The sequence below is a fragment of the Balaenoptera musculus genome, chromosome 2 (genome assembly GCF_009873245.2).
Source record: "Balaenoptera musculus isolate JJ_BM4_2016_0621 chromosome 2, mBalMus1.pri.v3, whole genome shotgun sequence".
Taxonomy (NCBI): Eukaryota; Metazoa; Chordata; class Mammalia; order Artiodactyla; family Balaenopteridae; genus Balaenoptera; species Balaenoptera musculus.
The window spans coordinates 36,146,700-36,168,156 of NC_045786.1; the positions used below are offsets into that span (position 1 = coordinate 36,146,700).

Sequence of the window (21,457 nt, forward strand, 5' to 3'; positions counted from 1 at the left end):
AAAATGGTAAATTTTATGTTACGTATATTTTACCACAATTGGGGAAAAAAACTTTTCAGGCAACAGTACACCCTAAAACCAACTGAGGAAGACATTTACAAAGTGATAAACCAGCAAATATAATGGAGCGCATGAATTTAAAGGGATACTTGAGTAAAGTAGACCAAACACTGAAACAGCCTTTGTGCTAGTTTTGAAGGAGGTAAAGAACTGGTAGATTGGAGAATTATAACAATGAAAGAGATGGCGTGTGCAGGGAGAGCAATAGATCAGATCCAACACAAAGCAAGTTTCTAAAGGGAAGGGTCTGTCAGAGAGGCAGCCCTCACACTACTGACCAACCTGGGCTTGGGAAGTGTTTACTGGAGGAATGAGGTGATGAGGAATCGCAGGGAAAAATGGTGAAAGGAGAAGTCTCTGCAGGTGGCTGGTGACTATGAGGGATCAACCAGTCCCTTGCTTTGAGTGAGTAGAGAGGTATTGTCTTGATTCAAAGTGATTTTCTCCTAATTATTCTGGTATTATTACTGTGAAGTTACTGAAAGGAAACTCCTGGAGACCCCTGAGGGGTGAGCTGTTGGAGAGATGGTTAGAAAGGTCCAGAAAAGGTGTACTCATTTCTGGGCCCACTGCCCGACCATGTATCTCTGCCCTGTGCAGGAGCAGGGAAAGAGCTGGAGGTGGGTTTGGGAGCAGAAGCCGGCTCTTACTGGGGAGCCCAGCATGGTCAAGGGATTTGTGGAACAGACAGAGCCAAAAACCTGCTGGGCAGCTGATATGAAACAGGTGGCTGTCTGAAAAGGTGTTATTTACGAGGAGGACCCCAGATTTGTAGGGGGATCTCACTTAGAACAACTGGTGGATTAGCTGAGCTTTATTGGAGGCAAAGATGCTAGGAACCCGAGCCACTGTGGCCTCCCAGATGGGGCTGGGGAAGAGGGTGGGAGTGGGGCTGTGTCTGATAAGCTCAGCATGCCATTCGAGGCATCTGGGGCAGGTCTGGCACATAGTAGGCGTTCAGTAAATATTTGCTACATTGAAATGAATTGAAAACCCACTTGTTTCTATTCCGTATTTGCTTTTTGTTTGTTTGTCTTCGTTTTGCTCTTAGTTTTCTGGTGAAGAGTTACGACATTTTTTAAAAGAGAAGATATTTGATTCAGCTAAATCCAGCTAAAAGGGGGTGGATCCACATCTAGAACAGAATGGCACCCCGCCCCTGCCGCCGGGGGCGCTGCTAATGGCCACTCTTTCACCCTCACAGGCTCCCTTTCCTCCCCTATGCCTTCCTGCATCCCACCTCTGCTCCCATGACACGCTCTCCTTGTGTTCAGATATTGTCTTGCTAATGGCTCCCAAGTCTCCCATCCCAGCTCTATGCCTGCCGTATCTAACTGCCTACTGGACATCTCCGCTTGCTTGTTCCTCAGTATTCTGCATCTCAGCATGTCCCAAACTGCACTCGTCATCTCTCCTCTCTGATTCGCTGCTGCCCCTCTCCCTCCAGGATTCCGTGTATCCTTGAGACATGTCATTATGTGGACAACATCTCGAGTTGGAAACCTCAGTGCCACACATGACTCCACCATCTTCTTCATTCATCCTCAGTCTTGTGCCTACCTCAGACATGACTCTGGAATCTCGCCTCACCTGTCCAAGCCTGCCCCATCCCAGCTATTCCAGATACAAACAGGTACCTCTCTGTTCTGCTGCTGGTGTCAATCAGAGGCAATTCATCCATACAGCTCCAGCCCCTCTCAGAGAGATCTAGCAAGCTTTAGAATTGATTGCTTCTGGAGGTATAGCACTTCCTTGGCTCCACAGAAATCTTGGCTCCACAGATTTCTTGGGTTTCTTATTTCCCCTCCGGAGCCCTAAGTCTCAAGAAAGCCCAGCCAACAAGCTAGGGAGAGTGTGTTCCTTTTTGTTCCTACCAGTTCCCGAACTCCTGGGGCTCTGGGTCTCACATGCACTTCTTTTGGGGGCACTATGAGGCTTAGAGCAGTGGCTGGCAACCTTGGCTGCACACTGGAACCACCTGGGGAGGATTACTGATGCATGGGTACCCACCAAACCAATTAAATCATTCTCTCTGGAGGTGGGGCCCTGGCACTGGCATTTTGTCACAGCTCTCTAGGTGATTTTAATCCTCAGCCAAGGTTGTGAATGACTGGTTTAAAACAGCTATTTCCACTCTCTCTGCCTTGCGGTCTCAGAATTATGCCCCCTCTCCAGCTTTCCAGCCTGGCCCTTTCAAGTTCTTCTCCAGGAATAGCAGCTTAACTTGGAATGACTCTACTACGTCCTTGACTATTTTTCATCCAACAATTCATCCATCTATTCTGTACCTGGCACTGGGAAACAAATATAACTACATGCTTAGAGTGGGCATCTATTATTTGGGGGCACCATCCTGCATCCATTTACTTTGATTTTCCCAACCCTTGATTTTCCTTTGGTGTCTGTTTCAGTCCTACTCCCAGTCCATGGCCTTCTGTGAGAAGCTCACTCCAGGGCTGCATGTGGCCCAGACTAAGCCAATAAGGGTGTTTCATCCTCTGGCCACAGCGATTGGCTCAGGGATGGGCCCGTGCCCCAACTCAGGCCAGTCAGGCATAGTGCAACTCAGTTCTGGAACTTTGGTTTGAACTGTTTGGGGATTTGCTCATTTCTTGCTACCTATGAATGTGAGACCAGAGCCAAGAAGAGAGCTTGTCTGAGGATGAGCCTGAACAGAGCAAGGAAAACCCAGAGAGGGACCCTGCCCTCGAAGATCACTGTCTAGTGGAGGAGACTCACCTGTTGACACATCCCAAAGGAGCAGTAAAAGGATAATCAATGAGCTAGCTCAGGGCAGTGGAGCAGCATGACCTGGATGTCCCTGGGGGGCACTAGACTGCCCATGTGGTCATTTCCATTTTTGCCTCTTGTAGTTAAATTCTTTGGGGAGGCAGCCAGTGAGGCCCAGCCTCTCCTCAAGGCCATTGGGTTGTTTGATGATTGACCCCTCTTCCCAGGAGCTGCAGCTTCCCAGGGCCCTGCGTCGCAGGAGATCGCTGGTTCCTCCCTCCTCATTCAGGCTCCCATCCCTTATGGGAGGCTGATCAAGACACTTCCTCTTCTTCTGTGGTGACCTAAATCAGAAGGAAATCCAAAAAAGAGGGGATGTATGTATATGTGTAGCTGATTCACTTTGCTGTACAGTAGAAACTAACACAACATTGTAAAGCGATTATACTCCAATAAAAATTAATTATAAAAAAAAGAAAGACACTTCCTCTCCTTTTCTGGCCTTGGCTGAAACGTCACTTAGATCCTCCTAACAAACTTCTCTTGCCTCCAGCCTTTGCCTCTCTGGACCATTCTCCCTACTGCTGCTAGAGAATATAAGATGCTAATCTGATCATACCAGCCTCCTACTTCAGAATTTTCAGTCGCTCCCTGTGGCCCTCAGAATCAAGTCCAAACTCCTTAACATGCCCCTGAGGTCTTTCACAATGTGGTACCAACTTACCTCTCATGCCTGGTCACTTCCTACCACACACTATTGAGCTAAACACGTGGATATTCCCTATCATTCCCTGTATGAGTCATACCCTTTAATGCCCCCATGCCTTAGCTTATTGGCCTTCTCTCCCATACATCCTTTAAGATCCCGCTGAGATGTCCCCTTTTTGAAGCCTTCCCCAGATGAAGTCAATATCTCATGGGACTTTATTCATACCTTGGTTACATTATATTTTGCTTATTAGGTTGTTTGAGGACATAGATTGGTCCTCAATCTATGTCAGAATTGGCACTAAGTTAAGGTTGAATGAATGAATGAATGAATGGTTTCAGAATCCTTAGAGGCATCTAGGACAGATAGACTTAGGAGAGCCCTGGATGAAAAGAGTAGAGGACAGTTGGGATATTGGAAACCATTTAGAACTCATCTCTCCAAGAGCAGGCCCTCAGCCAGATTGGAAACAGAGGGGCTGGGGCTGGCATCTTAAAGAGATGGTCCATTGTCTTCTCTGACCCTCAGGTGCCCTTCAGAGAAATCCTGAAGCTATGAAGAGATTTGGACACAGGTTGGCAAAATGTTACCGGGCAGGAAGTGCATGAGCTGTTTCCATACAGTTTCAGAATCCTCAAACAAATTTAATTTATTAATTTTCAGTCTTTTTTTTTTTCTTTTCTTTTTGGCCGCGCCAAGCAGCATACAGGACTTCCCAGATCAGGGAGCAAACCCGCACCCCCTGCAGTGGAAGCACGGAGTCTTAGCCACTGGACCACCAGGGAAGTCACCCCCGCCGACCACCATTGTTAACATCTTACATTACTACAGAACATGTGGCATAAGGAAGGAACCAACACTGGTACATTACTATTAACTAAACTCCAGACTTTATTTGGATTTCACAGAGTTTTCTTCTTTCTCTTCCAGGATCTAATACAGTATTTAGTAAATCATCATGTCACCTTAGTCTCCTCTGGTCTGTGACAGTTTCTCAGTCTTTCCTTGCTTATCATGACCTTGACAGTTTGGAGGAGTACTGATCAGGTATTTGGTAGAATGTCCCTTGATGTGGATTTGTCTGGTGTGTTTATCATGATTAGACTGGGTTATGGGCTTAGGGAAAAAATAACATACAGGTGAAGTATACTTCTCATCACATCCTATCAGAGGGTATGTGATACCAACATGGTTTCTCACTGGTGATGTTAACCTCGATCACTTGGTTAAGGTAGTGTCTGCCAGGTTTCTCCACTGTAAAGTTACTGTTTTTCCCTTTCCATTCTCTATTCTTTAGAAGCAAAACATTAGGACACTAAGACCAGCCTACTTTCAAGGAGGTGGAGGAGGGGGGTGTTAAACGTTACCTCTTGGAGGGGCGAGTATCTACACATATTATTTGAGATTCTTCTGTAGGGAAGATGTGTCTCTTCCCCACGTATTTAATGATTTACATCAGTGTGGACTCATATGTATTTATTTTATATTTTGCATTATAATCCTGTACAACGTTATTGATTGTGTTGCTCAAATTGTTCCAGCTTTGGCCATTAGGAGCTCTTTCAGTTAGCTCCTGTATCCCTTCCACATACCGCCATCCCTTAGCTAGTGGGAAGCAGCCGCATAGCACAGGGAGATCAGCTCGGTGCTTTGTGACCACCTAGAGGGGTGGGATAGGGAGGGTGGGAGGGAGGGAGACGCAAGAGGGAAGAGATATGGGGATATATGTATATGTATAGCTGATTCACATTGTTATAAAGCAGAAACTAACACACCATTGTAAAGCAATTATACTCCAATAAAGATGTTAAAAAAAACCAAAAACATACCGCCATCCCTTCGTTTTTTTGAGTACCTCCTTACTTTCTGGTACTACAAGATGCTTTATATTGGTCTTGTATTTTCCCTGCCCCAGACTACACTCAGCCATTTCTCCAGGAGCTAGCTTTTGAGACACAAGAAGCAGAGATGTGGAATGTTACCCTCCTAGGCACAGGGGGTGCACAGTGCTTATCTGCCCTGGGTGCTTGGGAGATTTGCTGGCAATACAGAGGAAGGGTACAGGTGGAGCCGCTCCCTGTTTCCTTAGTTTCACAGGCTTGTATAGCTCTCTCTGGTGAACCATCCACGGTTATTCCATTTGCCCCCGTTAGAGCGCAGAATGTCCCTCAGACCAACTATTCATGCCGGGCGATCAGATTCTGGAGCCTCTGCTGCCCACACAGAGTGGCAGGAATTCCAGGTCCCTGAGGTTGTGCTGGTCAAGGTCTGGCCTCTCAGACTTCTGGGGACATCTCTGCTCTGCTCATTCCCAACTCTGGGTCTATCCAAATGCCAGTTTTTATTTTCCCAAGACTGTTGTTTCAAAGTTGGCTTCTACCCCACCTCCTCTCTCTCATGCACGTTCAGTAGGTGTCCTTGCTTCCATTAGAAAAAGGAGCCCACCAGGCAAGTGTTCCCTCCACCTCTCTCACCTTCCCCTCTAGACCCTTCTCCCACCTCCAAGGCCAACGCCTCCCCCTGGGCCTGGACCGCATCCTCTCCCGGTTTCCCCAGGATCTCCCCTTCCTTCTCACATCTTCAGTCTTGTCCCCGCTCACTGGCTCCTCTTGCTCAACATAAAAGGATCCTCAAATCTCTTGCCCTAAAAAGAGTCTCCTCGGCCTCGCCTCAACCTCCAGCCAGCATGGAATCTCTCCCCTTGACTGCGGGCCTCTTGATAGGAGAGACTTCACCAATCATTTCCCTTGACAACTGGGGCCACGAAGACCAGGTTGATGGGAGATTTTCCACAGAAAAAGGGTGACTGTATTGGCTTCAATGGCGGGAGGAGGTACTGATAGGGAAATTAAGTGGCCTCTCTCTAGGGAAGATTCCAAGATAGTGGAATACTACTGACAAGGACCGGAAGCTTAGACAAGGCTCTGGGTGTCTGGGAAAGCTCCTGAGAGGCAGGACCCGACCTAGGCCTGGAGTTGGGGTTGAAGGAGAGGAGGCCACTCCCCACAGGGACAGCAGCCCGAGATTGGAGGAAAAGAGGGGCATCCATTTCCAAATCTTGTCTGATCCACCCTTTCCTCTGCCTGTAGGGAAGCCTTTGCCCAGAGTGAGAGCCCCTTTAATCATGGAGGATTTAACCTCACCTGGGCTCACACCTCTAGCATTGCCCTGTTTTCCGCTGACTGTGTGAAGCAGCCCAAGTGATTCACCAGCTCCACCTGTTTGGCCTCACTACGTCTTCCCAAGGTAACTTGGGTGTGCCCTTTCCATCAGTGGAGAGAAAGGAAACTCCCATTCAGGGTTTGGGATACTACTTGGCCCAATGCACTGTGAATCTATCTTCTGGTACTTCTATTCCAGCTGAGCCTGCTTCTGCCATTCATCCGCCTTCTGCTGACTTCTCCCTTTGACACTGCCGGAAACCCGCACCCCTAACCAGCTTCACCTGTCCTTTGGAATTCAGCTTGTGATAAGTTTCCTCCAGGACCAAATGCTTATCCAGTCCTGGCTCTAAACAGACTTACCTGTGCTTACAGACCCTGGCCAATTCTGTGTATCTGTGGCCAGGCCTATTTGCTAATTCATTCATTCAACAAATATTTATGGAGGACTTTCAGGTACAGTTCTAGGCACTGGAGAGACAATGATGGGCAAAAAGATATGGCTGCATAGAGTGTGCAGATGTGCCTGGGAGACATACTAAATAATTTCACAAATATAAATTACAAACAATAATTTCAATGAAGAAAAAGTACAGGAGTTCACAGTCTTGTCTGGGGCATTAGGTAAAGGTTCCACAAGGAAGTGACAGTTTAACTGAGATCTGAAAATGAGTAGGAAAGGACTAGGCAAAGGGGCTGGGGTGTCAGAGACAAGAGAGGACAAACTCTTCCCAGACTGACAGAATAGCATGGGCTGATGGGAGGATGGCCGGCTGGAGTGCAGAAAGCAAGGGGAGAGAATAAGAGGAGAAAAGGCTGGAGAGGGCAATGGGTTTACAATGCGGCAGGGCCTTATAGCCATGTTCAGTATTTTGTCTTCATCCCAAGGACGGTGGGAAGGAAACCACTGGAGCATTTTAAGAAGAGTGGTATGATCTGATTTGTAATTGAGAAAATTACTCACAGGGAGTCACTAGCCACATGAGGAGACGCTGAGGGTTAGCAGGTAAAGTTGTGGTCCCAGGAGACATGAGGGTAGGGTTGGGGTGGTGGCCCTGCTCCATATGCTTGTTCCTTGACTTTTTTACTGTCCTGAGTAAAAAAAAAATCCTGCCCAGGCTCATGTGGGCAGTATGTTCTCAGCAGAAAATGGTCCTGCGAAAGGCCCAGAGGGGGGATGAAGATTAGGCTAGTCCCAGTGCCGGCCTTTAGTAGGGGATCCGGACCTGATACGTGGAAAGGAGATTAAGAGACTGCCCTTCTTTAAGCTCCACTTTTGCCATCTCCATTTCCCTTGCTCTAAGCCGAGTTGATTAAGCCCCTATCCCATCTTTACCCAGGGAAGAGCCCAGAACACCTGCTGCGGGTGTAGGATCCTCCCTGCCCTGCTGGCTTCCAGAATTTCATGGTGGGGGTACCCTGAGCCACCCACCTGGCGGTGGATGGCAAGATGTAAGGGGGCTATAAGGAGGGACATAGCCGTGCCCATCACAGATTCTGAAGACCTTGAGCTCAGACCTGAATGTGTGACCTTGGGCAAATCACTTCCTCTCCTGGGGCCTCGTTCCAGCATCTGCAAACTAAGGGTCGCCCCAAGTCCCCTCCAGCTGCGAGCGGGACTCTCAATCCCGCAGGCTGGATGCTTGCTCGCGGCACTGCGCCAAGCCCCCGGGTGGGCGTGGGGCGGGGCGCGCCAATGCCGAATCTCAAAGGGAAGGGGGGGGGTGCTCAGGAGGCGGGTGGCGACCGCGGGGCGGCGCCGGGGGGACGCCGCACACACGGCCGCGCCCCCCGCCCCTCGGCTGCGCGCCGGGCCCCGGGGGCCAAGAGGTTACGTAAGGAGCCGGGCGGCGGGAGCGGGGCGGGGCGGATACCGCCCGAGCGCGGCCGCCCAGCCCCCGGCGACCAAGACCCCGCCCGCCCGCCCGCCCGCTCGCGCCTGGTGGCGGTGGCGGCGGCGGCGGCGGCAGGCGCGCAGCCCCGCGGAATGGAGCGGCGCCGGGGCTGAGCCGGGCGCGCACGGGCTGCCGCATGTGCCGCGCGGGGAGCGGCTGCAGAGCGGGCGGAGAGCGAACACGAGAGGCCCCGTCGGAGCGGCAGCCGGAGCAGCGCCGGAGATGGGGTGAGTGAGACCGCGCCGCGCGCGCCCCGCGCGCAGCCCCAGAGGGGCTGCGGGGCCGCGGCTCGCGTCCCCCGGGCTCGGAGCCCCGAGAGCGAGCCGGCCCCTACACCCCGCGCCGGGACCCTGGAGCCAGCGAGCAGTCGGCTCCTGAGAGCCTGAGGCCGCCTGACTCCGCGCCCTCCGCCCCGGCGCGCGGACACCGGGCAGGGGCACCCTGGCCTGGGCGCGGACTTTCAGCTCCGCGCCCGTGGCCTTTCCCCTCCCAGGCAGCCCGGGCGCGGGCGCGGGGGCACCGGGCGGGGACAGGCACCCTGGCCGGCCTCCGTGCTTCGGCCATTCCGTGGTCCCCTCGCTCCGGGCGCGATCAACTCCAGGGCCTGTGTTTTGGAGTCTAAGAAGCAGTTAGTCTTTCTGCACGATTGGGTTTATTACAAACAAAATGAAAATCGAAGTTTTCCTGGAAAGGGAACACACCAAATAATAATAATCCCCAGTGTAGTAATAGTGGACTTTGAGTCTGCTTTGAGATGACTGAGGATTTGTAGGTAAGGCTTCAGTCTTTGAAACAACTGAGTTGATGCTCAGGAGAGAAGTTGAAGTACTCTGTCGAAGTGACTAATGCTTCTGAGTATATAAAGTAATTTAAAAAGCAGAATTGATTTCTCCTTGGCGTCTCTCTGAGCAGTAGGCGCTGTGAGTCAGGGAGCCGCTGTGCTAATAACAAAATTAACTCCTTACATCTACTCACCTGATGTGAGCCCATATTGATGATGTGCTGTGCACACTCAGGGAACGGTTGCTATTCCCATTGTACAGATAAGGAAACTGAGGCCTGAAGTGGTGGGGTGATTTCTCCCAGGTTGGGCAGGCAGCTGATGAGTGTTTGTAGAAGGACGCTGAGCACATCGGCAGAGGGGAAGCCACAGCCTGACTGTGGGCTTGGGAGTGGGGGGTGGGTAAGTGAGCCAGAGTTCCTGAGTCTCTGTGTCCCCTGCTGCTGAGCTTAGTGGCCTTCAAACAGCACTTCTCAAGACCCAAAGACTTCTGCTGAGTGGGTCTAGAGAGCTTGCTTTCCTGTATGGGATTGGTGAGGAGTGGAAAGGGGAAGGATTGTCCTGGTGGCTTGACCCAGCTCTCATGGGTCAGTGGCTTTGTTGCACCTTACTCCTTACTTTACTCCAGGTAAGTTTCTGGAGTCATTTTACCCAGTGAATTTTATCTATGTGGTCTGTAAAGTGTTTAGAGGAAACAGAGGGAGGCCAAGAGGAATTTTGAGAAGGGAAGTGTGAGAACTCAAGACCAACATGAGCAGGTCAGTGGGGACAGAGAGGGGCCAGGAGATTTGCTTAAGACATTGGTGCGGATCCAGATTTCACACATACAGAAGGTGTGAGTGATTGTACCAGAGGCACCCTGGCTGGGAAACAGTTTTTCTGTAACATTTAGTTTTTCTGTAACATTTCCAGTGACCTCTTGGTCAGCGATGAAAGGGCTGCTCTTTGTGCAGTGGGAAGCTTTGAGGCTCTCAGATTTCATACTTTTAAAAAAAAATGTATGGGAAGAAGGAGTTGGCAAATGTAGGTCTCAAGATGGAAGATAAAAGGGATCTGGGTAATTTTAACACTCTCTCTCCCCCCTCCCCCCAGCCAACACAAAACCAACCCAACACACTTGCATGATCAAAAACAAATATTTAAGCTCTGTGGTTGAGATCAAATAGTTCTGTTGAAATGAAAATGTTTACTCATAAAAGCTTAAAGAAAATGTCAGAAAATAATTTTTGTTTGTAGAGAAGCAGGGAGGAGTAGCTTGGAGATTTTGTTTAAACATTGAATATGCCTTTCATGTAATTTTAATATCATCTGATAAGTGTCTATTACTCACTTCTTGTAGGTAACAGTTGGTTTGTAACTCCTACCTACTTCTGCCATTTTTAATATATCCACCTCTTCTATAATTTATGTGAACGTACAAACCATGGCTGTAAGTTGAGATGGAGCTAAGGGCTGGGTAAGCAGTTCAGACAGAGGAGGGTGGAGGGAGCCATTTTAACTGAAAATAGAACCAATGTCATCCTTTCCGAGAGTTTAGTAGGATGGAGGGGGATGAACCAAGAGAGGGCAGCCAGTAGAAAATCTTGCTGTGATCCTACAGCTTTGTCATGGCTCTACTGTCTAGACATGACCAAGATTTAAGGGAAAAATACAAAAAAAACCCTGAGTTTATCTCTTCCCCACTTAAGATGCTTTTCCTCATTCAGATGTTCACTGCTATTTCCTGCTTCTCTTCTGAGAAGTATTTTGCATTAAGTGTGTGGTTTCCCCAGTAAGTTTGTGTTCTCACTCCCCAAGGAAGCTGCTTCATACTTTCTCCCCTTCTCAGACCTCTCTCTCCTCCCCATGCACACCTTGCCTCCCTTTTCATTGACAAAATAGAGCCACAGTCCAAGGAAAAGCCTCATCTTTCTGCCCTGCTACAGTCCCGTGTGCAGCTGCTCCTGTGTTTTCCTTCCCACCTGTTGTCCTACCAGAGGCTCACCCCTCCTGGTGGACCATTCATCCCATCCCCGTTCACCTTGTCAGGGAACATTTCTTGTTCTCTCAGCTTCCTCTCTCTCCAGGGTCTTTCCCATCAGTGCACAAACATGCTTTAGTTCAGTGCTGTCCAGTAGAACTTTCCACACTGATGGAAACATTCTGTATCTGCGTGGTGCAGTACCGCCGCCACCAGCCACATATGGCTCTGGGGCACTTGAAATGTGGCTAGTGCGATTGAGGACCTGATTTTTAATTCAAGTTTAATAGCCACAAGCGGCTAGTGGCCGCCGTATCGGACAGCACAGCTTTAGTGTCTCTCGTTTTACATCCCTGTCCTTCTTCTCTTCCACTTCTTTGCTCCCCTTCACCTGAAAACATCTCAAAAGAGATGTCCAAACCCACCGTCTCCATTCATTTCCTTCACCTACCATTGGTTAGCCCTTCACAATCTACAGTCTGGCTTCTGTCCCCACCTCTTCACCAGAACTGCTGGGTCACTGATGACCTTGTCCTTGTCTTCCTCCCCTTCTCAGCAGCGTTCCTCCCCCATGGCCACTCCCTCCTCCTTCCCACCACACTCTCCTGGGTTTCCTCTTCCCTTCCTGATGGCTCCTCTTCAGTCTCGCTGCTGGTTGCTCCTCTTTCTGACCTCAGTGTGATGGGGTTGTTTAGGAACTTGTCCTGGTTCCTTTTCGCTGTCAACACTCTCTTCCTAGGTAATGTTATCCCATCCCAACCCAATCCCCCCATGGCTTTTTTTAATTTTTATTTTTAATAAATTTATTTATTTATTTATTTTTGGCTGCATTGGGTCTTCGTTGCTGCGTGCAGGCTTCCTCTAGCTGTGGCGAGCAGGGGCTACTTTTCGTTGCGGTGCGCTGGCTTCTCGTTGCGGTGGCTTCTCTTTTTGCGGAGCATGGGCTCTAAGCGCTCGGGCTTCAGCAGTTGTGGCACACGGGCTCAGTAGTTGTGGCTCGCGGGCTCTAGAGTGCAGGCTCAGTAGTTGTGGTGCACGGGCTTAGTTGCTCTGCAGCATGTGGGATTTTCCCAGACCAGGGATCGAACCAGTGTCCCCTGCATTGACAGGTGGATTCTTAACCACTGCGCCACCAGGGAAGTGCCCCCATGACTTTAAATACTATCTATATGCTGGTGACTCCCATGTTTGTACTTCTAACACAGCCCTTTCTCAGGGCTTCCTGCTCTTGTCCACGCATGGAGCTCTTGATATTCCTTCCAGATCTCTCCTTCCCTCTTTCTTCCCCATCCCAGTCCATGGCCCCACCATCCACCCACTTGTAAGAGTCGTCCTTGATTCTTCTCTCCCTTACCCCTGACATCCAGGCTGTCAGTGGGTCCCAGGGGTTCTACTTCTGGGATATTATCTGGGGTGCATTCTCCTCTCCCTAGAATCATAGCTCCTACTCTAGTCCTGGCCACTGTAGCCTCCTTCCTGGACTAACTTCCTAACAGTCCCCCCAGGTTCCACTCTGGGGTGTCTCCAGTCCATTCTCCACATGGGAGCCCAAGTGATCGGCTTTTCAATCAGGTCACATCACTCTTTTCCTTAAACACCCTCCAGCTGACAGGCAGCTGGCTTGTGCCCCGCCTTCCCAGCCACTCTGGCCATCCCTCACTGCCTTCTGCTAACACTGGCCTCCTTTCTTTTCTTGCCCTGCCTGGGGGGTCTTTGAACTTGCTCTTCCCTGTGCGTGGAACGTTCTTGCCCTGACTCTGCAAATACCTTCCTCCTTCTCATCCTTGGCATTTTGACATCAGAATCTCCTGCTCAGGGAACTTTCCTGACCAGGCCTGTTACATGCTGACAGTAACCATACTTTGTTCCCACAGTTGCTCACCACAGCACACCTGCTGTCGTTTGGGTTCTACCTACTTGTTTATCATCTGCCTTCCCCAATAGCGTCCTGAGAGGATAGGGTCTTCTGTTTTTCACCAGTGAATCCCAACAGCTAGCACAGTGTCTAGCACCTAATAGGCCCCCAATAAACTTTTTGATTGAGTTAATGCTTGAATGTGGTGGGCAGCCTTGCTTGGATGCTGGCCTGGAAGTTGTGATAAGTTTTGGATTACCTTTTATATAGCACGCTAAATTGAGAGTTGCAAGGGCCAAGAGAGAAAGAAATCACATTTGGATGCAGTTTTCTTTTAATGCTAAAGCAAGCCATTTAGCTTTTATTGTGACTTCGGTTAATTTTCAGGCTGTCGGCTCTCACCCGAGCATTGGGGTTGTAAATTACCCTTTTACCCGCCTGCAGAAGGCTAATGGAAAAGCCATCTTGTCTGCTGTTGTGACTTGTGGATGATTTTGTCAGTGTTTACAAACAAGATCTACTGTATTTCTGTCTGGCTTCAGTTTACACTCATTTGTTTTGTTCAGCCAAGATTATGTTGCAATGTAACAATCTTGGTTATCTAACACTGTGGGCCTTCTTTTGGTAATCTATACCGATTAGCTTTCTTCTGATGACCATTCCTTCTCCTTTCATTTTCCACTCCCTCTGAATCACACCTAATTACATAGTTCCTACAAATTACAGACTTTTCTTTGGGGTTTGTGTTGACTAAAATAGATAACAGTCTCTCAGATATACTGAGGAAACTTGTCTTCTCTTGGTCCTGTTGTGGGGTTTTTTGTTTTGTTTTTTAATTTATTTTTGGCTGTGCAGCGTGGCTTTGGGATCTTAGTTCCCCTACCGGGACCATGGCAGTGGAATGCGTAGTCCTAACCCCTGGACCACCAGGGAGGTCCCCTGTTGTGGGTATTTTAAGCTTTCTGAGGTTCACTCAGTCTCTTCACCTGTAAGGCAATTGGAGAGTCTACTGGGGATCCGGGATGAGCAAACCTACTAGTTAGTTCCTGCCCTTGTGGAGTTTTGAGGAAGAGGAGATAAGCCACATATACAAGTACCAGCTTTATGTGTGAGTTTCAACAAACTATTGTAATCCATAGGGTGTCAGAGGAACTATCTGGGGAACTTAGGAAAGATGCCCCAGTGCACTATGGAGAGATGCTTAGAGAGACCATTAGCATGTAGGATCACCCTCATTATTTAGAAGCCCTTAGCATCACCCTGAGTGTCAGAGATGGAAAAATACACAGTACTTGGCACGGGGTAGACACTAAGTAGATATGTACTGAATGAATGAGTGAATAGGAATAAATGAATACTCACTTTGGGTTGACTTTCACTTTGGGAAGATGCCATCATTCTTGTTGGAAACAGTCCTGAAACAACTGGCCTTGAAGGTTTTAGAATGGAATTGAGGGCACATTTGCTGCTTGTGCACAGTCCCCTGAAGGAAGACCCAGAGCAGAGCAGGTGGTTTGCTTTTGTCTGATGGACTCAATGATTTGTGTAAATTACTAGGTTACTTTTCTGTAATGGCTCCTGGGGAACTTAAGAGACAGATGTGTGGTCCCCCTTAGCAAATTTATCAGACCTCATCCTTTACCTTTATTCCTCATTCAGTTGTATGGCCCTGCCCTTGTTTTACCTTCACCCTTTTTCATCTAGCACTTTTTTTTTTTAACAAAATGTAAATAGCTTTGCTTTTTTCTAATTATAAAAATGTTGCATGTTCATACTAAAAAATAACAGCATAAAGGAGGAAGTGAAAATTACTTGTCATCCCACATTGCAGGGATAACCTCCATCAGCAATCGTATCTCTGTCTTTGCAGACTTTTCCATGTATTGGAATATATATGTCTCCGTGTCTAGATCTATGTCTACATAAAACAAGTATATTTTTATCTAAATGGAATCATATCATACATCTGTTTTGCAACATAAGTTTTTCAACCTGAAATACCTTGAATGGACATCTTTCCATGCCAATCACTATAAATATACATCATCATTTAAATCCAAACCTACTTGGATTTGTCATTTTGCCGAATTTTATACATCTTTGCAAACCTGCTTAAGTCCTTTCTAGAACAAGGCAGGGTATAATTTAAAAAATAAAAACGACATTTTGATAATCTTTTAAAGCAATTGTTTGCTTTAAATGAATTACTGAAGGAAAGAAATGGTAGAGGAAACCAGGATCACAATTAACGTTGGGTAATTTGTGGTGACTGTGTAATTTTGAGTGAGTCACTGCTCCTTAGTGAATCTTGGTAAGAACACCAAGGATTCGTCGTTGTTGCTAAGGGTGTTGGTGGACCAGGACCCAGCTGCTCAAACTGTTTCTGCTTGTTTGGAAATATCAGGGCAGAGTAATTCTGCTTTAAGACCTGGAGGAGAAGGCTCTCTACAAGCAGAAAGCACCCGTGCCCACCCCTTTGCCCCTTCTGCTGCAAAGCCCTTTGTCTGGTGGGCATCAGGCCCCTCCTGCAGAGAGGCTTCCCTTGGCGAGGGGATTGGCAGGGACATACATACAGGAGGGACGGTTCAGTCCCCGCTTCAGTTGTCAGGCAATTAAAAAAAAACACCTGGGTAAATCCTGTGATATGTTACTCAGCCAGCATTGGCGTCTAAAACCTTTGGAGAAAGACTTCCTTTTGGCATATGGAGTGGGGATGGGATCTCCTTTTCCCTTTGAAAAGAAAAACTTCCTTCACCTTTGTCAGACGAAAGTGAACAGCAGCCCCCAAACAGATTTACAATAGAGAAAAAGCATTTTTCAGAATATTAGAACTCTCAGGTGTACCAGGTCCTGACCTTGCGGATCTTGAGGGTTAGACTTTGTTTTTTTTCTAGCATGAAAATAAATTAAGCAAAAAGCAGCCTCGAGAGGAATTGGGGCAGAGAGCCTCTAATCTGCATGGGTTTGGAGACGCTGGTCCCCAAGCCCCGTGTGTTCTGTGTCTACACTTACAGGTATTGCTCACGCAGGCTGCCCCCGAGTCGTATTTATAGGCTTGGAGGCACGCGCTGGCAGCAGGAGCCGGTGTCCTAGCGGGTGTGCGTTGTGTGGGAACAGTGTCAGGTTGGAAACCTCTGCTGAATGTACGATGAAGCCTCCAGAAGTTCTGCCGCCGGGTGCTGTTAGTCATATGGTATCATTCTGGTAGAATTTATTTAAATTATATTTCAAATTAGCTTGTTAGAATAAAAATACACGTGTGGGGAACACATTTAGACGTTTGTCAACGACTAGAGATTTTTTTCTTTTTAAACAATTTTATTCACAAGCCTGGTTGATTGTCTTCGTCTTCTTCTTCTTCTGAGGAATTGGGGACCATGGCGCCCCCTCACCCCATGCAGAAAAGCTTAGGATGAGGCATCGCCACCAGCCAAAGCAGTTAGCTTGAGAGCTGTGCAGTAAGAGACCCTTTAGTACCCAGGTGCCTCCCAGCCGAGTTGAGGCTGAGTCCCAGCTACCAGAGGGGCTCTGACGGTCCCTCTTTTGTTGCCGTGTCTTGGGCAGATCTTGGTCCAGATCACCAGTGAGGGGCAGAACCGCCCAGCCAGCCCTTTGTCCTCCTTCCTCCCTTTGTGCTCTGGGGGAAATCTTGTCTGTGGGTTATGGGGTAGGGGTTGTCCATAGGGATCCAATTAATGAGGAATACTGTAGACCCTGCTGCCCAGGCATTGGATCCCTTTTGGGATTTTTAATTGGGAAAGCTTTTAATTGGGGTTGTTCAGATAAATGAAGAACAGGAGAGTTGTTTGTCCCGGGGGGGTGGGTGATGGAGAAAAGGTCCTCCTGGGGAAGAGGAATGGAGCCTGTTTCAGGAGGCTCCAAAAGGCAGGAAAAGGAGTTCCCGGTGGAGGCGGCATCGAGGCTGATTTCAGGTCATGGGTCTGAGGATGAGCTCTCTAACCCCTCCGAGTGGACTGAAGATAAAACTGGCTGTCTCAGCAAGATGAGTCCATTGTCACGGAAGGCCACCTGTCAGGAGGGCTCAGGGGTGCTCAGTACAGACCCCAGCCCCCCTGGTTGGCTGTGTGAGCTTGGACAAGTCATTTTCTCTCTCTAAGCTTCACTGTCTTCAGCTGTTAAAGGACGGAGACGATTAATGAGAAAAATGTGTGTAAAGCACTTAGCACAACGTCTCACACATAAATATTTCATCAGTGGTGGCCAACTTCACCGTGATCATCATGATCATTTCTGTTTTGGGTAGGAGGTTGGCAGGTGTACTCCTCAAGGTACTCCTGAGGTACCTTCTGGAGTACATGGTTGGGAATGGTCCATTCTTCATCTTTAATCCTCTTGGGCGCTCCCCGAGTCCTCAGCTGCTGGCCAGTCCTGAGTACTGCCAAGGTTGGTTCCCTGTCATTGGGTGACCCAGAGAATATGCGGTTTGCCTTCTGAAGCTCTCGTTCATATCACTAAGCCTCTCCAGTCGTGTGGGTGGAGGAATGTTACCAGCCAGTGGACAAGGAAGGTTAGGAAGCTGACCCACCCATCCCAACAAGAAAGCCAGTCTACCAACCAGTTGCTTTCATGGGGAGGTGCAAGTGTGGACAAAAAAACCAAGGAGTTCTCCCCATTGTGGGCATCAGACTAGGGATTTGTGTTGCTGGTTAGGGAACCCTTCATTGTATATTCATTCTCTTATTCCTTCAAGGAATCGTGGCCGTCTACCTTGTGTCAGGCATTGTTGTAGGTGCTGGGAACAAACACAGTGATGAACAGCCATGGTCCCATGATGCTTGCAGTCTAGTGGGGAGGTGGACGTCAACCAAACATTACCTAGTGGACTAACATGGGAGGGATATGGGACCAGGGGCCATGTGGACTAGACAGTAGTTGGTTTCAGAGGCTCATATCTCTGATTCCCACCCACTTATATGGATCTGAACTCCTTTCTCATCACCCTTCATCTGTTCATCAGCTCCTGTAGCTTTCTTTTTTATAATTAAAAAAATTTTTTAAAATTAATTAATTAATTTTATTTTTGGCTGCATTGGGTCTTTGTAGCTGCGCGTGGGCTTTCTATAGTTGCAGCGAGTGGGGGCTACTCTTCGTTGCAGTGCATGAGCTTTTCATTGAAGTGGCTTCTCTTGTTGCAGAGCACGGGCTCTAGGCACGCGGGCTTCAGTAGTTGTGGCTTGCAGGCTCTAGAGCACAGGCTCAGTAGTTGTGGCACACAGGCTTAGTTGCTCTGCGGCATGTGGGATCTTCCCGACCAGGGCTTGAACCTGTGTCCCCTGCATTTGCAGGCGGGTTCTTAACCACTGCGCCACCAGAGAAGCCCACCCTGTAGCTTTCTTGACTCTTTGACCAATGGCCATCCCCTAGCTCTTGAGCACCTTCTCTGGGCCAGGCTCCAGGAGGACAGAGGTTGTTAGAACAGGGTCCCTGCCCTCCTGAGGCAGATGGATGGTGGGCAGCTAATTAGGGCAATGAGATAAGCCCTTGTATTGAAATATGGACAAGGATGAAATGCTTAACTCTGCAAGAAGTTAGACAAGGCTTCTCGAAGGAGATGACCTTGGAACTGAGTCTTGAAGGATGAGTAGGAGTTTCCCAGGCAGACAGAAAGGCAGAGCAAGGCGAAGCATTTAGATGGAGAGAGCTTCCCATAGGAGGCAGTGGAGTATGGAGGTCCAGGACAGAAACTTTGTACTCAGGCCTGGCTTGGCCATTCGCTGGCTGTATGACTTGGAGCAAGATACTGACCTTCTTTGACCTTCAGTTTCCTCATCTGTGAAATGGGAATGATAATAGTACCAACGTCATAGTGTGGTTGTGAGGATTAAATGAAATACACATTGTGATGTGCGTTAGCTGTTAGTAGTGGGCAGGGAGGTGAGAAAGAATGTGAAGTACATGGTGAGTGTGGAGAAGGGGTCAGGAAGGTATAGACATGAAGGAAAGGCCTTTGTGCCAAGTGGTTGGGTCTTCATCCTGTGGGTGGCAGGGAGCCAGCCATGGGTGAGGCTGGAGGTGGGGGGAGCAGTTAGTCTTGGTACCAGAGAATGAGGCCTGACCCCCAGGGCAGTGGCAGGCAGTGGGCTCAGAGAGGAAGAGGTGACTTGGGGTAGGAGGCAGAACCATGCTGTATCCCATGGAATTGGACTCAGTCTATACATAATGAGGGAACACTTTCAGTTTTGAAGAGAAGAATGTTACTTGCATTAGGAAAATTATTCCAGAGATGGTAATGAAGGGTTGCATAGAAAGTTAAGAGATTAGAGGAAAGAGACCTCATAGGAACTAGCCACAGTCCAGGCAAGAAATGTTGAGAGCAGAAAGCAGATATGGCACAGACTTATGTAATGTAAACCTTGCCCTGTTCTGTTCTAGATCTGAGGCAGCTTCTAGGAATGTACATAATACAATAAAATAGAAAAATATATGTAAGACACCTTGCTGGAGGTGAGAGGTAGAAAGCCTGAACGTCTTTCCTATAGAGTTGCTAAATTAAACTATTATTTAATGAGAACTTAGCGGGTTGGAGTTACCATGCAGAGTGTGTCTATATAATATCTCATTTAATTCTCACAGCAACCCTCACTTTCATAGTTGGAGACACTGGGCTTGAGAGATTAGTAATCTGTTCAAGCTCCCAGCCAGGATGTGGCAGAGTTGGAAACCAAGTTCAAGCCTGTTTGAGAGCAGAATCCATGTTCTTAAGATGCACTTTCTGGAGGCCAGAGACGCCCTGAGAGCCACGTGGGAGGTGGACCCACGGCTCTTGATTGTTGAAATGAGAGAAAGGGAGAGGCAGAGTTTGCCAGCAATTCGGATATTTCTAGACTGTATGGCTGAGTGGATGGTGGTGCCATTAACCAAGATTGGGAACACAAGAGGAGGTGCAGTTTTGGGGAGGGAATTGATGAGAGTTTAGTCTGGGGTGATTATGGTGAATTTCCACTTGTAGTGGGTCATATGGAGTGGCCTCTATCAGTAGAAATTCAGCTCTAGCACTTAGCAATTAGGATAGAATCAGAGGTACAGATTTGAGAGCCATCACCTCTGAGATGGATTTGATCAGCCAAGGAGAGAGTGGGTCAAGAAGGTGAAGATGGAACTCTGGGAAAGGATGACAGTTGAAGAGAAGGAAAAGAAGCCAGTGGGTGAGTCTTAGAGGTGATGACATTGGAGGAAGGCTGGAGGAGAGAGGTGTCGCGGAAGCCAGGGGAGAGGAGGCTGAAAAGGGAGGTGTACTCAACAGGAGTGAAGACCTCAGAAAGCTGGGTGGGGACCCAAGGTGCATGCTGCTAAATACCACTGTGAGGGTGGGAGTGTTAGGGCACTGATGGATTTTAAGAGCAGCTTCAGCCAAGTGTGAAGGCATAAATCCATCCGCAGTGATTTAAGGAGTGAGCGTGTGGTAGGGGAATAGAGAAGTCTGGCTGAAGATGAAGGTGAGTTTGAGGGTGAGTCAGGGTAGAAGGAAGGCTGATTTTTATTTCATAAGTTGCATGTTGGAAGTCTGAGGGGGAAAGGAAAGGAGGAGGTTGAAGGCATTAGAGAAAGATGAGAGGCAGTGAGGTTGGCACAGTGAGGTTGGAGGCAGGAGGGAACTAGAACAAGAGCTTTCGGCTGGGAGGGTCATCCTTAGAGACCAGGCAAGGTGCAGGTATGGAGGCATTTTGAGGCTGTGGTGGAAAGGGGAATGAGGGAGCTGGGTCTACTGGCTTTTTTTTTTTTTTTTTTTTTTTTTAATTTTATTTATTTTTGGCTGCGTTGGGTCTTCGTTGCTGTGCACGGGCTTTCTCTAGTTGCGGCGAGTAGGGGCTACTCTTCGTTGCGGTGCATGGGCTTCTCATTGCGGTGGCTTCTCTTGCTGCAGAGCACGGGCTCTAGGCGCGCGGGCTTCAGTAGTTGTGGCATGTGGGCTCAGTAGTTGTGGCACACGGGCCCTAGAGCGTGTGGGCTTCAGTAGTTGCGGTGCAAGGGCTTAGTTGCTCCACGGCATGTGGGATCTTCCTGGACCAGGGCTTGAACCCGTGTCCCCTGCCTTGGCAGGCGGGTTCTTAACCACTGCGCCACCAGGGAAGTCCCAACTGGCTTTTCCTTCTCAGTGTGAGCTAAGGAATTGATCTGAGAACCAGGCGGTAGATCGGGAAGAGAGGAAATGCTTTGGTACAGCTGGTTGTTGGGGGTGGGGCAGGGAGTTAGCTGGGGCAAATACAGATTTGTGAGCAACCTGAGGGACTAGTTGGAGATTCAGGAATCTGAGTTTGCAAAGGTGCCAGTCACCACAGCTAGAC

General features: G+C 48.6%; 1 protein-coding gene across 6 annotated transcripts in view; it reads left to right on the plus strand.

The window, feature by feature from the left end:
• Positions 1–8,560: 8,560 nt before the first annotated feature.
• Positions 8,561–21,457, plus strand: part of HOMER2 (homer scaffold protein 2) — a 96,268-nt gene continuing 83,371 nt past the window's right edge. For 5 of the 6 annotated variants that reach the window (XM_036843366.1, XM_036843365.1, XM_036843368.1 and 2 more), the window contains exon 1: positions 8,592–8,782. In XM_036843366.1, the coding sequence (XP_036699261.1) occupies positions 8,778–8,782 (5 nt within the window). In that variant the 5' untranslated portion in view covers positions 8,592–8,777. Of the gene's footprint in view, positions 8,783–21,457 lie in introns of all 6 variants that reach the window. The other variant, XM_036843367.1, reaches the window with a different exon arrangement.